The sequence below is a fragment of the Megalops cyprinoides genome, chromosome 11 (genome assembly GCF_013368585.1).
Source record: "Megalops cyprinoides isolate fMegCyp1 chromosome 11, fMegCyp1.pri, whole genome shotgun sequence".
Classification (NCBI taxonomy): Eukaryota; Metazoa; Chordata; class Actinopteri; order Elopiformes; family Megalopidae; genus Megalops; species Megalops cyprinoides.
Genome location: NC_050593.1, coordinates 29,272,504 through 29,298,064, shown reverse-complemented (window position 1 = coordinate 29,298,064; position 25,561 = coordinate 29,272,504). Strand labels below are relative to the sequence as shown.

The following is a 25,561-nucleotide window of genomic DNA, read 5'->3' as shown; positions in this document are numbered from 1 at the left end:
CATAACGCATGAAATTGATGATTAGGTTTAAAGGCTGAAAGAAACAAAATTACAATATCCTCACTTAAAGTGTTTACTAGGATGAATTATATTGTAAAATATTGAATCGTTTACAAATATATTGCTGTTAAATTGTTCCCCTGGTAAGAGGAAAAAAAGGCTCCAAGCTTTAAATTTTAGCACATAGAAATTGATTATGATTTTTTTTTAATTTGTCAATAGTATAAAATAGTTTCAAAAAAATAAATTTGCCAGATTTGTTGCTGTTTTTTTAAAGGAAAAAACTGATTTTGGGCAATATTGTGCAATTTAATGATAAACAATTTGTGTTCACATTTTTCACAAGCAATATTTAGTGTAAAACGTGTTTTATATTTAATAATGTCTCTTGTCCTGTCTGGAAAGTTCCAACGAGAAGTAAGTTGAAAACAAAATTAATAATAATGATAAATAAAAAGTTACAGCAACCATGAAACACTGTCCTATTCCATGTGATTATTACAAGTACACAAAATTGGTTAGTATTAATTTGTCCTATTTACAAACACTTTAACGATGACAGACTAAACAAGTGTCCACTAACAGCTTTGATAGCACAACGCTTTCTTAATTGTAATTCCATTTTCTTTGATGGTGTTGATTAATATAGTCCCAAAACAGCTCAATAACAACCACGTCACAGTATTTGTATATATTGGTCAGCCATAATATCTCCATTATTTAAACTATTTAAATATATGAATTCCATTTTTTCTTTATTGTTAATATTTTTTTCTGAAAAGCCTTTATTTCATTGGAGGTGGAGTACACAAGAGGTACTGATAAATCAGAGCTTTCTGTGAGTCTCTGGATATTAACATGAATTAATAATCAAAAACCAGTGCTGTAGAGTTTTGCAAATTGCCATCTGTGGTGGCAACATAAAGTAAAATTGTACAGTATACTTCCTGCAAAAAGCACACATCTAGAGACCTACTTGGTACATGTTAACTTTCACATAGCAGTAGCGTCAGTCTAAATAAAAAGCTGTAAAGACCGGCGATGCCTGGCAGATGTCGTCAGCAAAGCTTCTTTTATAACTGCTGCTCCTTTGGACTATCCATCCCAGAGGCCTCTTTGTAGGATTTCAGGCTAGCCAACGGAATGTCTGTCATGTGACCGGTTGTGTTGAATTGTCCTTCAGCACTCCCAAACTGCTTCCTGTCCACGCACTTGTCCCGGTTGCCATCGCTTTTCCAGGTTCTGCTAAGTGTGTGGCCATTCAGCAGTTTGTCTTTAACCCACTCCTTCTGGCTCGAGAAGGTGGACACTGGGGACTTGGGCTGCTGGTAAGTCCCCAGACTGGGTGGCATCCAACAGTTATCGGAGTGGCCCAGCACCAGGCATTCTTGGGTGCACATCTCCGTGGCTTCCACTAGTCCTCTGGGTCCAAGAGGTCCATCTGGGAAAATATAAACATTGGCATTAATGGACCATCACCTCCAAAACCTCGGCACACCTGCACACGTCAGGTTTAGATAAAAGGTGACATGTTATTGACATGGAAGAAGGCCCATAATGACAAAATACAGAACACTCCTATTTTGCATCACCTGCAACAGTCTTGGTATTTTATGAACTGGTTAAACGTCAAAATGAGGAAGTGCTACTGACAAGTAATATTGAAGTGACTTGTAAGGATGCACAAGGTTTCTTTTTTCCTTTCATGTTTAAATGTGGTCACAGGGACACAGATGTCATGGACCAGCTCAGCTGATCAACAGGAAGAAAAAAAAATATACCAATCAAGTTGTGTGAAAGAAAAAAGCAATAATTTGAATTGTGCAAAACTCATTACGCATGACCTCATCAAAGGAAGTTGGTGAAACTAATGTTTTATTCATTGCAAGCCTCAGCAAACAAGTGTTAATTATTTTCAGAGGAAACAAAGTCTTATATCAGAAGATTGACTGCATTGCTTATTAAAAAGTCAGGTTGTTTCATATCTGCCCATAAAGAATGAGGACGCATAGCTGGTTTGACCTTAGTGCTGCCTTAAAGGGAGATAAGGGCACAAACAGAAGGGATGGACTAACATTATCACTCAGTGTAGAGCAGGGCTCTGGGGCTTTCTGCCGGAAAAGGAACATGGGATGGCGTGCGTGTGCAAAACATCTCACAGGGAGGAAATATAAACACCGTTTTCCGTAAAGTGGCATTTCCATGTTGGGGAGGAGTCCCAGATGTCCCTCGACTGCAATTTGTAGCATCTACTGATCCTTGCTAAATCCATCTCATTTTTTTCCCCGCTATAACTTTGTTTTCAACCACGGCTGTGCGTTCAAACCACCAGCAATAATTCCTCATTACACGTGCACTCAATCCTTCAAGAAGGCATCTTGCAATTAGAATGTTTGTCATGGATTGCTTTTACTGAGTCACTCCCACTCTCAGCCCATTTCCTAATGCAAAGCACTCTTAAATAAAAGACCACTTGAATATTTACCGCGTTTGTTTAGAAAAAAAAAAAAAAATTAATAAGCAGTCTTTGGTTCACTGATTATGCAGTTCTGAATCACATACACTTCATATGCCATGTGTTGAGTCTTAAGCAAATGAATGACGTGTATGCCCCAAATAGGAAACAGCATGCTATTTGTGATTAATGTATGGCAGACTTTGGATTAACTTCAGGGTATGAGTTACTAATATGAGGGTACTAATTACTAGTGTGAGGGTGCAATTAATTCATGTAAGCATACCACCTAGTAGAAAACAAAGGTTAAAAAAGAAAAAAAAAATGGACTCCTGAAACTCAATATTTTATGAAAGAAAATTGTTGAAAAATGGAATTTTCTTGTACTACAGAATATCATTTTCTTTTTGTAAGGTCACGTTTTTGGAATGGGAAAAGTATGTCGACATAAAAAGATGTCCTTTATTTGTAGAGCGGCAGCATCAAAATTTGAACCAGTTTAGTGGCCCAAAGGTTTGGGTGTGCATGAGATTTAAAATGGCACTTATTTTCTACCCGCCTGTCTCTAAAGAGCTGGTGCAATGGAATATTCGCAGTAATGGCCCACCGTTGTGTTGCCACCCTGCCCATGGGGCATACTTGTATGTCAAGCCACAGGCTTCCTGATAAACTCCAACCATATGAGCCGCCCATGACTTGGGCACAGTTTCCATTGACAGCAACAGTTCAGATGGAGATGTAAAAGCAGATGGTTGAATCAATAATTTAGCAGTAAATTCCTTATGCACATGCTGTTTTGAGCAAGTCTAGAACTGCTTTTTAATTCTCATGCACACAATTCTCATCATTTCACACAACTGCTACTGCTTCTGTAATTGTCCCTAATGAATGTTTCCATTAACCCCTATCCTAATGCTTACAATAGGGAAAGTTTCAGTGATCGGCTATGAGCATTGTGCTGCCTTCATTTTACAAGAGATGAAATGGTATTGATTAAACATTCAAAACATATCTACCTTTTAACTTCACAAACACTACATGAATGCACAGCAAAAAGACTCAACAACTTTTTAAAACTGTTTTTTTAGAATATTTACCAAATTTGGAAAAAAAAAAATTGGATCATTTAAACAGTGAACACCTAATGGCCCTGATACCTGTGTGTTTACACTGTATCAACTTAGGTACAGTGTAATTATTATATACATAGTACTGTGTTATATCTGTTTGCAGCTTGTGTAATTATAACAACCACAATGTGTGTGTACACAGTAGTTACTATGTAGATTAGTACAGCGTGTACAGTGTAAATATACAGGTAGTAGGGCCACTAATGTAAATTGGCTTTGTAAAATGGCAATAAACTGAATAATTTTAATACCTGCATATCTTTGCAATCCCACACCTGGCCATGCAATGACTGAAATGGACCGCACAAGTTTAGCTAGATGAGAAATTTGTACCTGGCTGAAAGGCTTGTCAGACTTTAAGTCTAATCTACCACTGTTATAGAGAAATTATAAGAACAACAAACCATCATATGTAAATGTTTTGCATAGGCAGAGGTCACATACAGGTTGGATATTGGCACTCACACCATTGGTTACTACGTTAGCTCAACTCTTCCTGTGACAGTTTTCCACCATTTCAGCTGTTAACTGCTGTAAATTTTGTGGACCTGTGACAGCCTATTTTCTTTTCAGGTTAGGTTTTTGCCACAATCTACCAATAAGGCAGAGCAGACTTCCTTTTAACATTTATCCTTGGTTGCAATTTGTGGACAAGGGGAAGTGCTTCACTTTTTCCACGCATATTTAGTTTTCTGTGGTCTTTCATCTCTCAGAGACCATATCATATAGACAATAGCTTACTATATTCAATGTTAACTGTTCTATTTTGGCATCTTTTCTTTCACAAAAAAAAAAACAAAAAAAGATATATTATAAGTTAAGATAAGTTATATTAAGTACAGTTTGATTGATTGATGGGTACTGGCATCAAATGGCTCTTTATGTATAACAGTACAGTTGTATCGCAAGCTGGAAAGTTTACAGGAAGAAAATTATTTGAGTCTCATTTTACTGTAAGACACGCAGACCCTTAAATTCACACTACAGCAAAAAAGAGATGATGTATCGGCTGTACTTTTCAAAATGTAACTGACCAAGTGTTCAATTACAACTACATGATGTGAGCCATAGGCAATGAAATGTGGCAAAAACAAGTTTTCACTTTCTCATTTCAGAGTATGATTATAATTATGAATACTGAGTACATGCTGTATTACTTTTGTTTCCTCTCTACACCACTGTTTAAACATGGCTCTAAAACAACAGAGGATACCTCTTTATTTAACTCTGTCTTTCTAATAGACATTATATTCCCATTTTATTACAGATACAACAAAGGTTAAGACAACCAGAAATTTAGTCAAGATGCCCATGTCATCGGAAACAGTTTTCTGAATTCTCTCTGCTAGCACAACTGGGCCACAGTGGCTTCCAGCCCAGTCAACTCGAGTCCTTTCCCACACCTTAAAGGTATAATCTGGTCCCTAGTGAGAAGCTTAAGACCACTTTTGACGGCCCACAGCCCTCAGCATTAAATTAAACACAGACCCAGATAATCTCTTCTTTGATTTGCTCTCCTCTGGGTTGATCCGGCTAATAACATGGCCCGTTTACCTCATCTGTGTAAGCCAATGGCGCTTGACATCTCATAACGTAACAGGAACTGCAATCAATGCACATTACAGAACTTCCATGCCAACATTTACACCAATTGGACTGAATCACAATGATTGTGTGTGAGAATGTGTGTGGATGTGTGTGGCTGGTCACGCATAAACACACGGTCAACACACGCATGCATGCACAGACACACACACTAACACACACGCGCTCATGTGTGCACACCTCAATCCCCTAACCGAATGTTACATTTCTGATTTAAGATTAGTATAGACCAGCGTTTCCCAACCCTCTCATGGAGTACCCCTTGTCCTGCATGTTTTACATCTCTCCCTGCTCCAACACAGCTGACTCAAATGATCAACTCGCTATAAACTCCTGAAGCTGCTTAATAATGAACTGATCATTTAAATCAGATGTGTTGGAGCAGGGAGAGATCTAAAACATGCAGGACAAGGGGTACTCCAGGAGAGGTTTGGGAAACGCTGGTATAGACAAATCCTCCGGAGTCACTCATCCCCCAGAACAGCGGGAATCAATGCAAACAGTGCAGTCTTTGTCCCCTAATAAGTACACGTCACCTTGCACCTCAGAGACCGTAGGTGAATGTAGGTCAGGCTTAGACGATCAAAAATCATTTCCGTGTAATGATTGTTATGGGCCTCCAGATTGTCTGATTATAGCACCGCTAACCGGCTCCCAGAAGGATAAGAGTCCGTCCCAATAATGGGTTCTGAGAGCGACATAAGAAATTGTGGGGGATGAATTAGAGACAGCGCCACAGTGACACTAAAATGAATTTCGCAGATGAGGTGGGAGGGAAAAAGGCCCACAGCGCAGTGCTAACAAACCGCTCCACATTTTCACTCTGTTCATGTGCTACAGTTCCACAAAGGACCTAAGTAGGAATGCACAGCCTGTGACATGCAACAGCGATTGGACTAGATCTTATTTTTAACATAAAACACATTGCTTTGAAAAATAATAATCAGTCTTTCATATCCAGTTTAATATATGTTGTCTTATTGCAAATAAAACAAAAAATCCAGCAAGGCCAACACGACCTATTTAGAAATTAAAATAAATGTAATTTCAATGCAAACCTTTTGGAATGGTCAATTCTTCATTAGGCTCATATCACAACAATAACTACTGCATTGAAAAAGGAGTCCTCCCATATACTTCCACATAGCCATTGGATATTTGTCAGTTCCACAGCACAACTGGGCCAACTGGAGGATAAGTGTTGCTCCACTGATGTCATCTGAGTGACTCGATGAGTTTCAGGGTGCCTTAGAGCAGACAGACAAGGGAACCCTGCTGATAAGCCCACCCCTACCCCGGCAGAATACAGCCAGTTTGTTCCACCACTGTGTGCTTCTGGTCATTGTCAGCTGATGATACATCTGGGATCGAATTTGGGCTGTAGTACTCAGTCTAGACTCAAGATGAGCACCTTAATGACTGAGCCACTCAAGAGCCAAGCAAATGTAAAATGAACTGGTAAAGGTTTGTCTGTGATGTGTCTGTGTGTTTTAAAAGTAAAATACTATTATAATTTATCAGTAAGATATTACCTGGATGTAATTTACCACTGTGGTTCCATTGCCGTGAATCCCTCATTCATGAAATTCAGTCCTATTTATTGATTATAGAGAGAAACACTGTAATATATGTTCACAATGTACCTCTCCCACCAACACCCAACCCCCTTCCAAAAACAGAAAAAAAAGTTTGTAGGTCACAAGCCACTTCTGAAAGCTAAGAACAGTTTGACAGTTTGAAAAATGCTTTGACCACAACAAAATATTGTTGTGGGTATTTCTAATGCACAAAATGACCAAAATGTTAGAATAAAAATGTGACCTTTGATTCATAACCTTGACAACATTAATAGAATATCAGCCTTAAACTGGGAAACAAGCAACTCACACAAAATCTGAAGGGAAACCACTCTTATATATTAATGCCTTTCTAGACTCCATCAGGAGATGAAACAGTGCCAGGAAGTGAAGTGAGGGCCTTGAATCAATGTCAATCTTCAGATGTCACATGGGTCTGCTTTTTTTTCTGGTGCTGATGATCACTGTTGTTATCGTAGCCACTCTGAAAAGAAGTCAGCACTATCTTGATTGCAAACAATGAATAAGAAATGAGCTACAAAGCAACAAAAAAAAAATAAAGGCCGTGGTGAGAAAGCATGTCTCCGGTGAGGACGCAGACAGTGTCTCTTGTTTTATTGATAAGAAACGAATGTTTTAACTCACGCACACAGAACATTTTCACCCTGAGTTGCTCATCACCAGTAATGACAATAAGCAGGAGGAAGACTAATTGAGGAGCTGCTCAGCTGTATAAGAAAGTGACACTGTCGCATCAAATTAATATGTATATAAACATATTCCACTGTACACTGAAAAGCCAGCTTTGTTTCCTTAAGCAAGCACGGCTCACCTTCCCCTTATTTATGTAGTTTGTAGCGTAAGCTAAATTAAATTAATGTAATGAAAATTAAATTACATTCATGTGTGACACTGTGTAAGGGACTGACATGTATACAGTATAATCTGTGTGTGTACGGAATAGTACTAGAGGGCCAGTACAGCCCGGCTCTTTGGCTCCACCCTGAACCGCATGAGGAGATCTGTCTGGGATGTAAACACACACTGCTAACTTGCATTGGCAGGAACCAGCCTCTGTTTTGCAGACAGGGAGCTTTAAGTACCTGTGAAGTGAAAAAAGTGTGGAGGAGAGCATTTGTGCATATGGAAAGAGAATTGGATTGTGGAATTGGAGGGTGATGATTGACAATGTGAACTTTGGAATAGTCGAAGAACTAGCAACAGTACGGAAATTGAGCACAGGCTGAGATATATTTTTGATTGATGGAATGCTCCCCAAAAAACACACCTTTCTTTATATTGCTGTTGTAGCAGTTTGGATTCATTTTATTCCTCTGTATTTCCACTTTTATTCCAAGTGGGTATGTTCATGACTTTATACACACACACACACACACACACACATACACACACAAACACACACATGCTGTAGATATATTACATATATATTATATTATATATAACTACATTATATTTTAGATTCTTCAAAATAGCCAAAATATTATTTAAATTAAAGATTTTTGTACATATGAAATCATGAACATATGTGCTGAACCCACTTGAATATTATATATATGATAAGTACAAATTACAGTCATACTGTGTTATTATCTTAGACCTCTAGTAATGACTTTCTGATATGGTGTTACTCTCACATCTGACTGAATGAGATAATTACAGTATTGGAAGATCCTTCACCACAGCTTAATTTTTACAATCTCTGTACAAAAGGATACTTCTGTACTTCATTACTCCCCACACAGTCACCGAGCTTTCATGTGTGCCTCTTCTGGATGGTTTTAGCATTTATCTTGAGTCCCTATTGTAATGAAATAATCTGTGTGTCTATATGTTAATACAATGTTGTTCATCTGAACTGAAAGTTCACTCAGGTTGCTAACCCCCGAAAGCCTTACATTAAATCACTATATTACAGTGGAAACAGGAAACACAAACTGCCTTTTTTGCTTAATTAAGAATCTGTCATCTGTTATGTTTCGGCAGGTATCATGGAATGCAAGAGTGTGCCAAAACTGAAACTGTAGGTTTCATGTCAAACACTTCTAGCATATCATTCACTGGTATGAGCCCAAGGGTTTATGTATGCTCTCCAGCACATTCACATGAAGATATAAAAACCATAACAAAAACCAAGAAATTCTGTAATTAATAGGGGTTTTGTGCCTGGCGGTATTTGTGTGGCACCATGTTACCAATTCCATTTGTAAACAGTAGTTTAATTTGTAAATTTGAGACCCTTGATATGTTATTATCCTCCTCTGAAAACCTAATTTTCAAATGCTCAAATTCCATTGTTATTCAGATTTAGCATTTTGCATTGGAGTAGAATACACACCATTCATCTTTCAGTGACAAGTCCCTATTGTCACAGTTTCTCTGAAACAATGCCTGATTGAGACACAATAACAGAACCCTTGTCATTTCTTTTACACAGTTTAAGGAAAAACTACAATCTGAAGAAATCATTGTATCAGCACTGCAGCTTTTTATCTATCACATGAAGATGATCTTTGATAATATTTTACCCATTGTTTCATAAGAGTGCATATTGTTACTAGCCGCTGCAGATTACTATTGAAGTAATTCTGACTATAATATTGTTGTTTTGTTACTTACATACAGTATGTGATGAAATGTTATGCATGTCATACACGCAAATATTCCAACACATGCACGCATGCGCACGCACACATACAGACACAGACACACACACACACACACACACACACACACACACACACACACACACACACAATCTATTCTTTACTTTCAAAATCGATATTTGCATAAACTGCTCTAGTACATGACAGTTTATCCCAAAGTGAAAAGTTTGACTTTCTCTTTCTGAGGTTGAGTGCATGCAGTGGACATTCAGTCTGCTCACTTTGAAAGAACAAGAACTTTTAGCTTTACTTGACTGACTGTGCACAATGTGCATTTATTTTATGGTGGTGGACACAGATATGAAGCTTCAGCGATTTCCATTTTATAAGCCTTGACTTAAGCGGAAAGTCTGCATTTGTGATTAGCTGGTATTCAAACAGATTCAAACATTGTTTTCAAAGGCAGTCCATTTCCAACTTATCCCACTTTTCCTGCCAAAAGAATGCATTATGTCATAACTCAACAAAATGCTTTTAATTCAACTCCTGGGCAAATCTTAAGACTTACAAATTAGCAATTAACAGAAGATAAACTAAACCTTAGCAGGCACTGTGGAATGGATGTAACTCTTTGGCTGTGGTTTTGTTATCACCCTCTAGTGTCCAGCTTCCATCATTGGATTAGTGAATGAGGGGCATGACCATTTCAAGGGCTGATTCTTCCTGTCACAGCTGAAAACTGGGAGGCTTTTTTTTTTATTATTTTATGACTGTGTCTCCTGAATGATTTATCCCTTCATGAACAAGTAATCTCAACAGCAGTGACCTATATAAAGTCAGGACTCTTGTCCTTGTACCAAAAAAAAAAAAAAAATGGTCCGTGAGCATTTATTTTCTTTGCTGTTTTCTTTTTACATTACATCCCATACTGAGTGTGTGCTAATTTCAACCCCTATGATTCATACTCTCATGACTTGTTGCGTCATTGACCCATTTCAGGCGTTTTACACAACCTTTCCATTGTACACTGGCAGCTTAATGACATCATTTGAATGTCCCTCAAAATTATATAAAATTGCATCATATTATCATTTATTATATCTGAAATCCTCATTCAATTGCTAATTATGCACATATGCACAGTGACTTAAATTCCTCTCATTAAAACAAGACAGAACTGTAATGTTATTATACTTAATATATATACTTATGTATTACATCAATAAATTGTATTGTCTGGCATCAATGGCGGTGTCTGTAACTAAACTCAACTGTATTTAAAGAGCCTTCATTTGACAAAGCCCTTTGTGATATATCCTACACAGCCTTATGAACATACCTGGATTACACAGTTTGAATGCCATTTTAAGATTGATTCTTTAATTTATATATTTCAAATTGCTACTATGTGACACAGTAGAAAAATGGGGAAGGTTTTTATTTCCTCAAATTTGCAGATTAAGGCAGTGATTCAACATTAGTACTATACTGCTTTGCGCTAAACTTACAGTAAATAATGTGAGAAATGTTAGAATGTTACTGTTTTCCCTTTGGTATGCAAAAAATATAAATCTAAATCACAATATAAATCAAATTATAAAATTATGTTCTGTCAGATTTTTTTATAAAGACTAATACTTAAATTTCTGTGTGAAATTTTGTGACGTGAGGTTAGATTGGTTAGATTGAAGTCGTACCCTCAGAAAGGCAAAAGACTCGGGGCTTCTATGGTTTTTTTTATTCTTGTGTTCATCCTGCCTCAGCCTTCGGCCTCGTCAGCCTGCCCTAGTTTCATGCCTCTGGCGTGTCACATGAGCGCTCGCAATGACCTCCAGTCACATTGATAGTTCTACCTGTCGCTAAGCCATCATGATGTCACTTATCAAGTGCCATTATGTCACCTCACTGGAAGATCATCAGAGAGCGCCTGACAAAGCTGTCTCTGTGGAAGGCTTCTGTTCTGCCGCTGAGGGGACAGAGCATCCCAGAGAAGCTGCATTCCTTTTTACCCCCCCCCCCCCCTCCCCAAACACCACCAGCTTTTCCCCTCAGCAATGCTGAGAGACCTTTCTGCAGGTACAGCATGCTTAAGAGGTGAGCAGAGGAGCTGCCGTTCAATGAATGGAAAGTATAGGTGGTGAACTGTTCAAATATACATCATTTGTTTCATTTAGAGATGGATTATAACACCTATGTACTGATCTGTACGTGTCAAATTATTTTTTTCTAAAAATAGTCAATAAAGACTTTTTGCAGGGTGGTGGCTGTGATGGTGGTGGTGTGTGTGTGGGGGGGTGTCAAAGCATGAGGGGGGTTTATTTGGTATATACTGTATATTTGGTATATATTTGGCCCATATAATCAGGTACAGCTAAATCCAGATAGGGAGAACAATGCTCTCTGATCCGAGAATAGTGGTTTTTGTCATCCATTTTATTATCCCCAATCTTCTCTTGAGCAGAAAATAATTTGCGACCTTTTCACATCACAAGTTGACAGTCTGCCTTCAAAATTGAGAACGCCACAATAATCTCTGACTATTGCCTTTCATTTCACACTATAACATTGTTCCATACACTGAAGAGGGAGACCTGCCATGACTGTGAACATTTAAAATGACGCTGTGACCATTCCAGTGCACCATAATTTGCATGGCAACAGCCGCATTAACCACAGCTCTTAGACACCCTGGATGCAGGCGAGTACGTAGTGGGCATTTCCGTTAAAAAAGGCTGTTATTTCCCTCTGCAAATCAATTCAAATATGCAGATTCCATCCGCTCTGAGCCCACGGGTTTAGAAGAGCTAGCAACCAACTTTCATCAATGGCTCTTATTAACGAGGAGGCACCTTCTCTAATTAATTGTAAACCACATTATTGCTGCTGATGAGGCTATGCCAATGACCTGCGTTAAGGCAAATCCATAGCGACTCAAGCCACCTCTGGGTATGTGTGTTTATTAGTGCTGTTGAGCTGTCCAGATGTTGTTATTGGGGATGAATGAGTCTTTGTTTTACAGCAGAACAGAGGCCTCAAGATGCACCCAATCTCCAGCTGCCTCCTGCTCGCCTACAGAAACAGCTTTTTATCCAGGCAGAACAAATGATTTGTTTGTCCCGTCCAAATGACATCAGGCACCATTATTCCAATGCCAGACATAGCCCCACTCTGCTTCATTGGGAAAACATTTCTTGCTGAATGGCTCAAGTTGTAAAGACCACAAATAATGAAGGATTTTATTTTGGGGGTTAGAAATGAGATTCACCATGTCACCACCTAATTATAAGTTGTATAATTGTGTAGTGCAGAAAATTTTACTTATGAGTGTAAGATGAGTTTTCATCAAGAGAAAGAAACTGTAATATACTTCTGCATTTCAGCAGTAAACGGGCAATGTTAAGTCAGAATACCATGTAATGTAATTAATAACTGACACTGATTTTCACTTTAGATACTATTTGCTTCACATTTTTTATTTCCCTTTTCAACTCATTAAAAAAAAAAACTGCCAGCCTAGTACAAAAGAATACTTGACAAACCAGAATCCAATAAAATTTTAAAAATTGTATTAGATAAAATGTAGATACATTTGACTGTTTTATTTCATAGAAATTATGAATCACTGTTGTTATGCAGAAGGTGTAGAGCACAGCTAACGTATGCAAGAACTGCTCTGTTGTACATGGTCTAATTTAAATTGCATTTGCACAAGCTCCTTTCCTGCAGGTTTAGGACCCTATTTCCTTCAAGATTAATTATGTCACCGTAGGAGTTTGGATCAAATAATTATTGAAACCAAATTTAAAGCATGGAGTTGCAGCGACAGCATTCATTAGTGAGAATGTGATGGGGGCAAGGCCAGTTGTCCTTATTCTGATTCTGGACCTCAGTTAAGCTGATAAGAGCTGCGCTGTGTTCACAGATGAGTTTGGAATCTCCCATTTAATGGAACAAATAATAGGGATGACAGGCACAGTGTAAAGTAACAGATTACAAGTACTCTTTTCCAGGATTTGTATCTTTTGAGTATTTTGAAATGACAATAATTTCCTTTTTACTTTTACTGTACGTTGTGAATAAAAAATGATTGTACTTTTTACTCCCCTACATTCCTTCAGACTGTCTGTTACATTTACTTGGTACCACACAGACCATCCAAAGCAATGCTGCACAGGCTCATTACTTCTTATCATATAAGCAGTTGTGCATAGTAAAATAACTGGAGCCACACCATTGGTCACTCACTAGTCACCGTAGCAAGTCAGCAGCTACTCAGATTAAAGTCCTGCAACAAATTTGAGTCATTTTTGAGTTTCTTCTTCTCCTGTACTTGTTGTCCAAAGAAAGTTCTTGTCCAAAGTTTTAGCCATGCTCAGTTACCTAGCCTAGTGACTGGACGCCATGTTAATTGGGGAGGCCGGCCACTACCAAAGACTGAGAAGACGGACATCCTTGGCCTGCACAAACTATTCCGCTTGGAAAACAAGCGCAGTTATGTCAGTGGAGATATAAAAGAATGCTTACTGTAACCTGAAGATGGGCCTACATACAAAGGTAGACTTCAAAAGTTTAATATGAGAAAACTAAGGAAACTAAACATTTGTGTGTGTGTGTGTGTGTGTGTGTGTGTGTGTGTGTGTGTGTGTGTGTGTGTGTGTGTACGTGTGCCTGTGAGTGTGTGTGTGCATGTGCGGCTTCCCTTTTGATGAATGCACATGATGTTGACCGCCCAGGTAACAAAAAGGAAATTAACTACACTTGATTAATTTACACATGGAAAATGGTTCCTAAATGTAACACAAAACTACATTTGAGTAATTTTACATTTTTATTATTTTTAAATAATTTTTACTTGAGTAATTTTTACTGTAGTATATATAATTGAAGTGCTATTTGTAAATAATGACTTGAAATAGTAATTGGTAGAGAAAGAAATTGATTAATTTATGAATTATAAAACCCTCAATGTGCCACTTTCTGAGGATGACTGGCCAAGTTCTCTCTTCTCTAATCTCAGGTTTTCAGATGATTAACAACCACAATCAAATCCGTCATCTCTTACAATGTCATTATGCTCCGTCCAATCCACCATCTCATGTAGTGCCATTCCACTCCCGCTAGCCTATGCAGTCATACTGTCGTGCTCCTTCCTCATATTTTCATTGTATTGCAAAAAGTCGAAATGGTGCATCTCCATCACTCTCTGACTTTGCAAAATCTGAGTTTTTTGTAAACTCATGCTTGACTTGATGAAGATGAGTTTTTTTTTATTTTATTTTATTTTCATTGGGATTACAGTAACAGCTGGTTGTTTCTTATATGCAGGACCCTCCTTCAGCACCACATTTCACATGTTTGTCTTCATCTTATTTAGCCGTACAGCTTTCACAGACATGGCAAGGGGCCATGCCAATGTTTTCTGAAGTCTGGGTTTTAGGGGTTCTCTTTGCAAATACCATCACATGAAGTTAATTTTGTCTCTGCAAAGAACACTTCTACAGGCCCCTGTCCTGACTTGACACTGAATGACATTTGTGTGCATTCCACAGCACAGAACTTACAAACATTTGGTTTTAGTTGACTCTCACCTGAGACCTGTTTAACCTCAACGGACGGTCGACTGTTGTACGCACATAATGATAGTAATTTACCTGGTGAAAACACACACCTACCGATGGTCACCTGGAATCACCAGTTTTTAGCTCAGTGACATATTCTCACACATGTGAAACCATGAGAAAACACTATACTACACCTTTAATTACTAAATAAGTGGAAATGCAGAATATTTCAAGGAAAAGAAGGGGTTTTTTTTGGACTCATAAGATGCGAGCTCAGGCACATTTAAATCTTGATATTAATGTCAAATGTCATTCTAAATTTTAAAATGCTAAATTAATTAAAACATTACAAATTTCAAAACTACTTAAAATGTATGTGTAAGAGTAAGGGAGTATAACACACTGTAAAACAATGTATAAAATACTATTGTGTGACCATAATTTAAAACATAAATCCAATTTTTATGTCCTTCTCTTGCAACACTTAATTATTGCAGTAATATTAAATCTCTAACCCTTTGCCTGAATGAAACTGGTGGGCTGAAGAGATTTTTTTCTCTTTTTAATTAACAGTTTTAACATGAAACATTGAAATTGTCTGACCTCTTTTTCAAACAGTCCTCTTCACATGTTTTCTCAGAATTATCAGGAAATCAATCTAAAATCATTCTAAATACAAGAAAGGAATAACTTTTAGAACTTATCTCTAGTTGTTTTTTATAACCACGTTAGAGGCTGCTGTGGCTATTCTCCCAGCAAACAGGGTATTGCATCACTAGGACAACAGTGTCATACACCACCGTCTGTCCCTACCAGAAGTCTCACCACTTACGACTGTATCGGGGTTAATTGAACCCCGATGTGTTAATTGAACTAAATTTCAGACCACCTCTGTCTGAATGTTTTGTCATGCGCTTTGATGGATACCATCCTAAGTATAATTATGCCTTCACTTGTGTTTCATAGTGATTTCTAAAACTTGGCACTGACAAATCCATGATGCCTTTTAGGAGGATGTTAAGGGGTGACATACAGTATTTAACTTTTTTCTTTTCTATTCATACGCTGTGCTGTAATTTCTGCTGCTCTGTAATTCACCTGGGATGAAAACATCTGCTATATACTTAAATAATAGTGTTGATGTTTATATGGAAGTAAATATGGTACTTTCACAGTACTTGCCTGGAGTACTTTCAAGAAGTATCATAACTTTATTCATAATTTTATTAATTTTCTTCAAAGACAGCACCAGTTTCTTGCCGTCACATCCATGGCCAGGAACCAAACAACATCTGACAAAGTCTTCCTCCCTTGAGAAGAGCACTGATACAGTAAATACCATGGCAATTTGGAAACTATGATCATGCATAATTGCATTTCAAATACATTTTAAACAGTGTTTTCTAAATATACTTGCCAAAGTAGAAGGCTTCATGTCCACCCTTGAAGGTAAAGCAGTATGGAAAACCAGCATTGCACCATATGGCCAGTAGTCAACAGCATTAACAACTTTGTGGCACGCTGATATTCAATAAAAATTCTTCAGACAGTTTTTGACAGTGCTAATAGGCTGAACTGTACTTTGGAGTCTGACACCCAACCTTTCAATGTGATAGCAGCAGACACTGTCTGGTTATCAGCAGCCAATCATGCTCCGTATCTCCCAACAGATAAATTGCCTACCGGTTGTCAGCATGAGGAAACAAAGCTGACAACTTGTTTATTTTTAGTACTCACATCTATATGTTTTTTGGGGGGTGGGGTGGTGGTCAGGGAGAATTTTTGCTGTCCTTTCACAGAATGAGTGGGCCTCTCTTTGTTCTTCTTGGAGACCTCCGGCCTTGGAACCTACTGCTACTGTAGTGTCAGGATTAATCTAATCAAGCATGTTGTGTGTGTAAAATGCTGCAGCAATTAATTGTGAAAATGAAATTCTCTAATTGAAAGCATAAAATGCAGACAAGTTCCCTTGAGTCAAAGGCAATTCAAATATTCAAAGATTTTAGTTGTTCTGCAGGTTATAGTCACAATATAATGCTCAAATAAACTCAAGAACTATATGTGTTTTAATTAGACACTCTACTTCAGGTGATATGCAGTACAATAAGCATTTGGCCATGACATTAACCCTCAGAAAGGATTAAGTTGGTGTCTGAATAGAAGAATGCTAGTATGGCCTTCAATACATACTGTATAACTGATCTTGTGCAAGTGCTTCACTAAAGTGAATATAAAACATACAAAAACACCTGAAGCAGTGCAGTCCAAAGAGTAGACTATACTATTTCTACAACTTAGCTAAACTGGATTTAAGTGATCAGGAATTGTTAACATTGTACTAATGCACAGTCCTCAGAGAAGGACTGGTGTATGAATAGATTCTAGGCTTTCTATGAGGGTTAGATAACAGCACCACAATTTTAGCTCATGTTCTGAAAGAGGTGAGATTTTCAATATGGATACCTGCTACAGATACGGTATGGGACAAGATATTACATAAGCCTTTCAGGGAAATGCTTACCTTGAATGCTTACCCTGACTGCAGTTTCCCCTTCCTGCCTACACCGAGCAGAAACTGTACCAAAATCCCCAGTGCCACGGTCCTACGGGCTGATATCTAAACTCTTTGATCTGAATTACCCACCTGACTGCATGTAGTCATCATGCTATCTGAAAGTTGGCTGAAATGTCATACAAGACTGCAATAGCTCCAAGACAGCTTTGGATGCTCCCTTTGTCTTTGATTAACTCTCCACAGCTCACAATGGAGGAGCTAAAGGTTACAAACAAGCCAAGTAAAGGTGACTCCCGCTAAAATATAACACGGATGTAAAACAATTTTCTGATACAGCCTCTTCTCGTATATCTGAAATTGAAGTTGTCGGCGCATTTTCACTTTGGAGTCTTACCTAATAATGTTTGCTATCTGCAAATAATATGCCACTATTGTAAAGGGGAAATGTGATCTGCATAAAGAAAATTTATGGAGAACATTTAGGAAAATAAGCCTGACATATTCCTGAGGATTTGCTAAGCTTAACTGGCCATAGCAGGTACGGTGATATTGCATAGTCGGCAACTCAGAAGGAACAATGCTATACATTTAGGGACGTGAGGATTAAGGCTACTACATGACAAATAAATGAATACAACAAAATAGACAGATCCATGTGATGACACACATGAATGGAATAGGACTACAGGCAGTGAATAAGGGGAGCTCCTGAAGGGAGAAGCAGAGGCTAGGTTAGTATGTTAATGCTGTCACTGGTGGAGATGGTGCAATTAGGCAAACACAGAAAAGGTGGGTATAGGTATAGGTATAGGTATTACTGAGAGACACAACATATAGAATTACTCTGCCTCACAACCTTTGAAAATTATGCAGGCTTAGAGAAACTGTTTCAGAGGGAAGATTATTAGAAGTAGTAGTAGGCTAGTAGCAGTAGTATTTACACATCACATTCTCAAGTTAGAGAATCATTGAAATTAATAAAAATAAAAATGTCAAAAACAAAAAAAGTATTACTTCCTTACAGTCTTTAGGCAGAGCAAATGGAACAGATCTTGGTAATGACCTAATAAAGTCAAAATAAGTTTCTTTCCATTGTTTTGCATCCCAACAGGATCCAGCATATCCTTTTAAATATAACTTTATATGACAGCCTAATTCGCCCCCTGTAGTGTATCTGTGAAAATATACATGGAATTAAATCGATAATCATTTTCATTTTTCATAGTCTTGCTAGTCTTGCTATTATTATAGCAGATAGGTCATCAATCTTGATCAATGATTTTATCTGTTAATCCATATATGGCCATTTTATCTCACTTATCTGTCAAGATTTATGACATGCAATTTAAATAAACTGAATCACTTGAGAGTCTATCAAAATGGCTGGGCTTGTCTCTGTTTGTGTGTGTGTGTGTGTGTGTGTGTGTGTGTGTGTGTGTGTGTGTGTGTGTGTACTTCTATATTGTATTTATTCAGCTTTCCAGCCTTGTTGAATAGAAATATAATCCAACATGTCCAAAATTGCAATAAAGCCATTATGCATTCTCTTGCCTGTTGTATTGTCTCCTTTATATGGGTTTATAATCATATGGCAGAATCTCTGAGTTTTGAGTATGTGTGTGTGTGTGTGTGTGTGTTACTAAAAATAAATTGCCTGAGGCAAAGCAGACAATACATTAGCATTGAGGTGTGGAATGAGAAACACGGAATGAATTTGCATCTTTCATCAGCTAAACTGTTCTTCAGCCTGTGCCTGAACACAAGTTAAGTCTGCCTCCAATAACACACATTGCGTTCCAGTCTTTAAGGAGGAAAACTGACTGCCGAAAGCTAGTTTGAAGTTTTCTCTTTAGCAATCTTAAACGTTAAGTTAAGGGGAAAAAAAAATGGTAAACTCAAATTTAAATTTCCTGATGCCTTAAGAAATTCGATAATAGAACAGTCTCTCGAAATCCCTTGAAAGGTGTATAATTGCACTGTGGAATTAGTTATACTCTCAATTAAAAATGTAATTTCAGTGTGTGATATACCTGTGTGGCATGCATTCATTAACGAACACCTGGAGGCAGGGATATGTCTTTAATCATGTCAGGAATTTGGATAGCACGTGTCTTAGGATCATGTGTATCTTATGATAATGCTTTCGTGTACAGTAAAGGAAACAAACAGAGTGGGTAACATGATGGTATTGGTAATTGAATGACCTCATCACTACCTTACATTGCATGTGCTGTACAACACAAATTCAAATGCTGCACTCCAATCAGTCTTATAACAGAACAGGCTTGACCAGAGTAGCTTGCAGGACTGCACTGTGTGTGTGTGTGTGTGTATGTGTATTTGCTGGAGCTTCGTCTTTCACCAAAGACAAAAGGAACTACACCATGAAATAAAAGGGGGAAGCCTTCTTCTCCTCTGATATTAATCAGCCTGTATGTATCAATTGATTTCTTTTGTCATGCAAGGGCAAACTAATAATGTATAATTTCTTCTCAATTGATAGACATTTATACAAGACAAATTTCCTAGAATGAATGAATGAATGAATGAATGAATGGATGACAGAATGCAATTTAACCACACATCATCAGCCTGTTTGTTGTGGATGTGTAGATCAATTTATTCAACAAACCTGAACAAATCATACATTTTTATAACGACAGCTTTGAAGTCACAGCCAGTTGTGCTATTTTAATCAGTGAGATACGCTATTTTTGTGAATGTATACATTAAGTACATGTGAGTCTCCTCTTTAAAAATAAATGACATGGTGCATAAGCAGGGTTTGTATGCTGTGGACCTTATTTGTTTTGCATGAGGCATATCATTGTTTTGAATTTAACATAAGCTCTGCATCGTTACTTTGGGTGTCATGTTATTCACTACTGCGAGTCAGCTTGTTAAAAAGGAAATGTGTCACAACACAGAGGCCAGTAGAGCATTAAATTGTTTCTGATGGAATAAGTTGGTTCTACCTCTCAAACTTTAGAAGAGCATGGCGCCGGGCTGTGGCAAAGACGACAACAAACAATTAGTGGACTCCAGGAGCTGAGCGCATCGTTATATTCTGCATTACACAGCTGACTCATTCTGTGAGCAAGCTACATGAAACCACTGAGAGAAGTCCCAGCAGAAGTGCGGTACATAACCATCTTAAACGTATGGTAATTAGACAGTCATGTATGTTGGATGCCTAAAATAATACATGTACAGTATATGACTTCAACATTCTTCAGAGAAGAATCTGATTGTGTTACACTGCAGAATAACTTGCTCTCAGGCTGCTGTTATGAGATTTACTATGTGTGTGTGTTTATTTACATCTTTCAAAATAGTCAACCCCAGCAGCAGCAGAAAATCTTCTCTCATTAGGGTGGTGAGTTAGCATCTTTTTTACACAGGGAAATCTATCAGACACAATGTGGATAAACCTGTGGGACAATCTGAAGTCACCTGGGAATGTGTTAGCTTGCACTTTTTTATGGCAATCCAACAACCAGTATTTTTGCCACCTTTAGCTGTGTGACAGCGCAAAGATTTGTGGAACATATAACATATGAAGTGAGAACAGGCGATTCAGCCCAACTGGACTAAATGAATCATTTTGCCATTTACTTTGGAAAGCACACTGAATGGTCAAGGACATCACCAAAACAACTTTTAAAGGCCCAGGTACTTATCCCCACCCCCAATTTATATCCAGCTGTATGAATGTCAAAATAACAAACACGTGAAATGTAAGCTACCCGGTGTAAGAGCATCTGCCAAACAAATATTGTAATGCAGAAACTGAGTAATCACCAAGGCCAACGTGCAAGTAAGGGGTGTATCACTTGATTTAAATTTGTTTGAAGTTAATGAGAGACTTTAATGCAGTAGAGCATGTTGTATTGCTACACAACCATTATGATCTCCTTTGAAATGAGCACATGGACCAACACAAATAAGGCACTTCAGCTATGAAGCAAACAAACTAACTGGACAGAATAATATCCTTCCCACAATAACAGACCGAGTGATATTCTCTGAGGCAAATCTGGATAGAATTCTACACCTTTTACTCAAGATGTTTATGACTACTGGTGAGCAAGCCGTATGTGTGTTAACTAATACTGAACGCCCACCACCCCATCAAAAAAAGCACCTTCATCTACCACGTAATCTGTCATTTTATAATATATTAAAACAAATCAAATTTGTTGTTTATTTTCAAAGAGCAATCAATCTCTCCAACAAGCTGACCGAGCTGATAATTGAAGACTGAATGCAAGACTTCCTTAATCTCAGTAAGATAACAAATAAAAAAAATAATAATAATAAATAACAGTGACATCATTTATGGATGCAAGAGCCAAGCAATTATATTAGGTACTACCTTTGAAATTTGATAATTCAGAAATTCCCTTTGTTCTTCAGTGTGCACCTTTTCCCTGTGAAAATGAGGCCCGGATTCCATCAAAATGCATGTGCTGCGTCTTCAGTTCTTAGTCAAGAATCCATGCAAGTGTTAAATGGTTACACCTGCTAAAATTCCTGACTCAAAGTAAATAATGAATTGCATGCCAGTCAGACTGAATCTGAGGCTGAGAAGAAGAAAATTGTTCACACATTTACCTAATGTATGCTAACATATGCCTGTGTTTAACCTCATCATGCTATGCCTAAACACAACAAGGAAAGGCATTTTAGCTGACAATACCAAACATCAGTGGTTTCATTTAAAAACAGCATGGACCTGTTTTCATAAAGATATAATTAAATAATTTACTAAATAAATTAATAAGTGATCATTCCGACTATATAATTAAGCACAGTTAATTGAATTAGCACTTCAAGTGCTCATATGACCACAGGTAGTGCAGGTATAATCTAGTGTAATCTAAATCCTACAATCTTATTACAAAACTAATCCACATCATCCATACGGTCTACTTACAGCAGATTTAATTCATTCACTGCCTGCCTACCTGAAATGAGAGAGGTCACCGATACCCTTATTTGAGTGTCAAGCAGGGAACTGATCAAAATTCTACAGTAGTATTAATCCACTGTTCTGCTCAGTGTCCAATTTTAAGAGCGAGTTCCTCCCCCATATTTCATCTACAGAAACATTCACACAGTTCTAAAACTCTTTTCTTATACTATATCACAACATCAACCGCAAAATAACACCCACATACACACACACACACACACACACACACACACACACACACACACACACACACACACGCACTGACACAGGTGTGTCACCTGCTTTGGAGTTAATGGATTTAACTGTATTTTCAATAATACCCAGTATTGTATATACAGTACATAGAGGTATATATAGATACACTGAGGGACATCCTATGAAGAAGACTAAAGAGGGAAAGTCTATAACTGTTTACAATAAAAACAGTTACACACAACAGCAACCATATTACAGTGATTAATGGCGTGCAATTTAGGAAGAAAGAAAAAATCGTAAACTCTAGTGACGGGATAAAAATTAATGCTAATGGAGCCCAGTCTTCCTTGTTAATTGAAATAGATTGTTTAGCAAGTAATTTGATTAAAAAATGAACAGTGTGACACATAGTGATTGACCACAACCCAGACTTAATCAGCCAATCAAAGAGCTCATTCACCGCCATGTGGGCTGACATGCAGTTTCGAACCTCACAACAAAGCAGAAAGTGACAAATCAATTAATGGAGTCACCAGGGGAACACAAAATCACAGCTGTACAGTGTTAGAATAATACTTAAATGGAAACGTGCTATGCTGACAAAACATGTGGAAGAGGCAATTCCCCTGTAAATAACTGTAAATAAATTCAAAGAACTGTATTAAGACTTAACCAATAGCTAACTAACTCCTCCTGCAACGAAGACTATGCATATTTATTTGTTTCCCTATGATGTAGACATACATAATGAAGGAATATTCAAAAAAAATAATGTACCTCTCTTTCAGATTCTGTGGAAAAGGAAAATCAATCAGATATTGTGTTGTGACAGAATATCATATTTACTCTTGACGTGTCCTTAATAGCAATATATAATATACATTTTTTGGGGGGATGGGTTATATTCCCCTAATAGCTCTCCTGTCTGGTTGTTATCAATTCATCAAGTGCATCAATATTCATTTCAGCGTATAAACCGTTTTATAAAATTGAAAAGCCACATCTGTTGGTCTGGAAATGAAAAGACTGGTTTCAGACAGATGGTCGACATTAATGAAAAATGTGGAAACAGAAACGTTTCCTTACCGGATGACCAAAGGGCTTTGCGGTGATGTCAGCGGTAGATTAGGAGAGGGAGGGAAAAACAATGTAATGTAAGGCCAATAAGCCTTTCAAACTCTCAACATCTGCTGCCAATGACCTCAGTCCTGAGCGGGACACATGCTGATGCCTGTGTACTCAGAACTCCTTCAGCACATCTGTGAGGGCCTTCTCATTCAATCCCTATGGCCACCCATCCATTAATATGCAGGTTCTGTATGAATCTACAGCCTCCTCATAGAGATTATGCAGTTCTGCTGTGGAATGATTAAGTATATGGGATGGTGGGTGGTGGATGTGTGTGTGTGTGTGTGTGTGGGTGTGTGTGTGTGTGTTTGTGTGTGTGTGTGTGTGTGTGTTTTATGGGGAAGCACGTTGAGACCATTGCTAGGTCCTCTGGTCTTCATCTGGAAAGGCATACCGCATGGCAACCCATTTGGGATGGGATGATGGAGAACATGATGGATTAACAGTGACTGAAGTAGTTAAAGGTGGTAAAATGCCAATTTTTTGCCCCCCCCCCAAAAAAAAAAGAAACAGTGCAAGGCGTACAATTGAACTGCCATTCTTTGAAAATTGCAAAAATGACCCCTTTCACCAGCTCTTCACCAGGTCTCTCTGTGGCAGTGGGAACAGCTGTCTCAGATCATTCAGCCCCACACAGCCCTCCTCCCTCACACACATTTTCTGCACAGATGCCTGTGATAGCAGCTGGAAGTGAGACACTGATAAACAGCACTCATGCCAACTTACTTCCACATTCTAAAATGTGAAAATAATAATAATAATAATAATAATAATAATAATAATAAAATGAAGAAGCAGCAGCAGTGTGGGACAGCAGTGTGATGTTGTGGTAAGGAGCAGGGCTCATAACCAAACCAAGCTGCTGGTCTGATTCCCTGCTAGGGGGCGCTGCAGTTGTACCTTTGGACAAGGTACTTAGCCCACAATTGTTTCAGTAAATATCCAGTTGTGTAAATGGGAAAAAAAATAAATAATAATAATTGTAACCTACTGTGTGTAAGTTGCTCTGCATAAGAGCATCTACTAAATGGCAATAATTTAATTTAATGTAAGAAGAAGAAGGAAAAGAAGAAGGAATTGGTAACACTGGATCTCAAAATAGTCACCGTACATTACACATCTTGTCTTGCATACAGTACAATGCACATCTCAACCATACACCATGTTATGACAGGTTTAAGCAAAAATGTGCTAGGTGTTCACACTGATTCTTTTAACCGTTGCCATGGTGACATGCCATGTAATGAGATGCATTTAATGTTGCCATTGGTTTAGAGTGGCACTAAAAATGTCTAATTGTGTATGTTTCACACACTTACTCTTACACTGTATTTATATTTGAATTACACAGCATCTAAAAATATTGACTCAACTCTATTATGAGCTTATTTACCAAGGAATTTTTCCAACAAAAAACATATCATGCTGAACTAAACTATAAGTCCTTCCATTAACAGCAGGCTGGAATGTATGAAATAAATACTAAACTATGAACTCACACACATACCCTTGTACATCAAATGCCCTACGCATGGTTGATCACGCAAGATGTATTTCTTCATTCATATCCTGAGATATTACATTGCGAAAACTTCAAAATGGGATATGATCTTGGCAGTTAGAATAACTCACTTAAGAAGGCTGAATGATCTGAACAGTCAAAATGATAACACAACTGCAGTTTTTTTTTTTTGATTCTACTGCATGTCTGGTGTGCCAGTAGCAGCAGATAGCTGACAATGGATGGCAGTTTGCAAACTACAGTAGATTCGCCCCCCCCAGTCAGATATTACAGT

At 37.9% G+C, this 25,561-nt stretch overlaps 1 protein-coding gene across 2 annotated transcripts in view; it reads right to left on the bottom strand.

The window, feature by feature from the left end:
* Positions 1–469: 469 nt before the first annotated feature.
* The window catches only part of LOC118785545 (protocadherin-9), a 190,402-nt gene continuing 165,310 nt past the window's right edge, over positions 470–25,561 (bottom strand). For both annotated transcript variants that reach the window (XM_036540269.1, XM_036540270.1), the window contains exon 5: positions 470–1,441. In XM_036540269.1, coding sequence (XP_036396162.1) covers positions 1,074–1,441 — 368 coding nt within the window. In that variant the 3' untranslated portion in view covers positions 470–1,073. The remainder of the gene's footprint in view (positions 1,442–25,561) is intronic.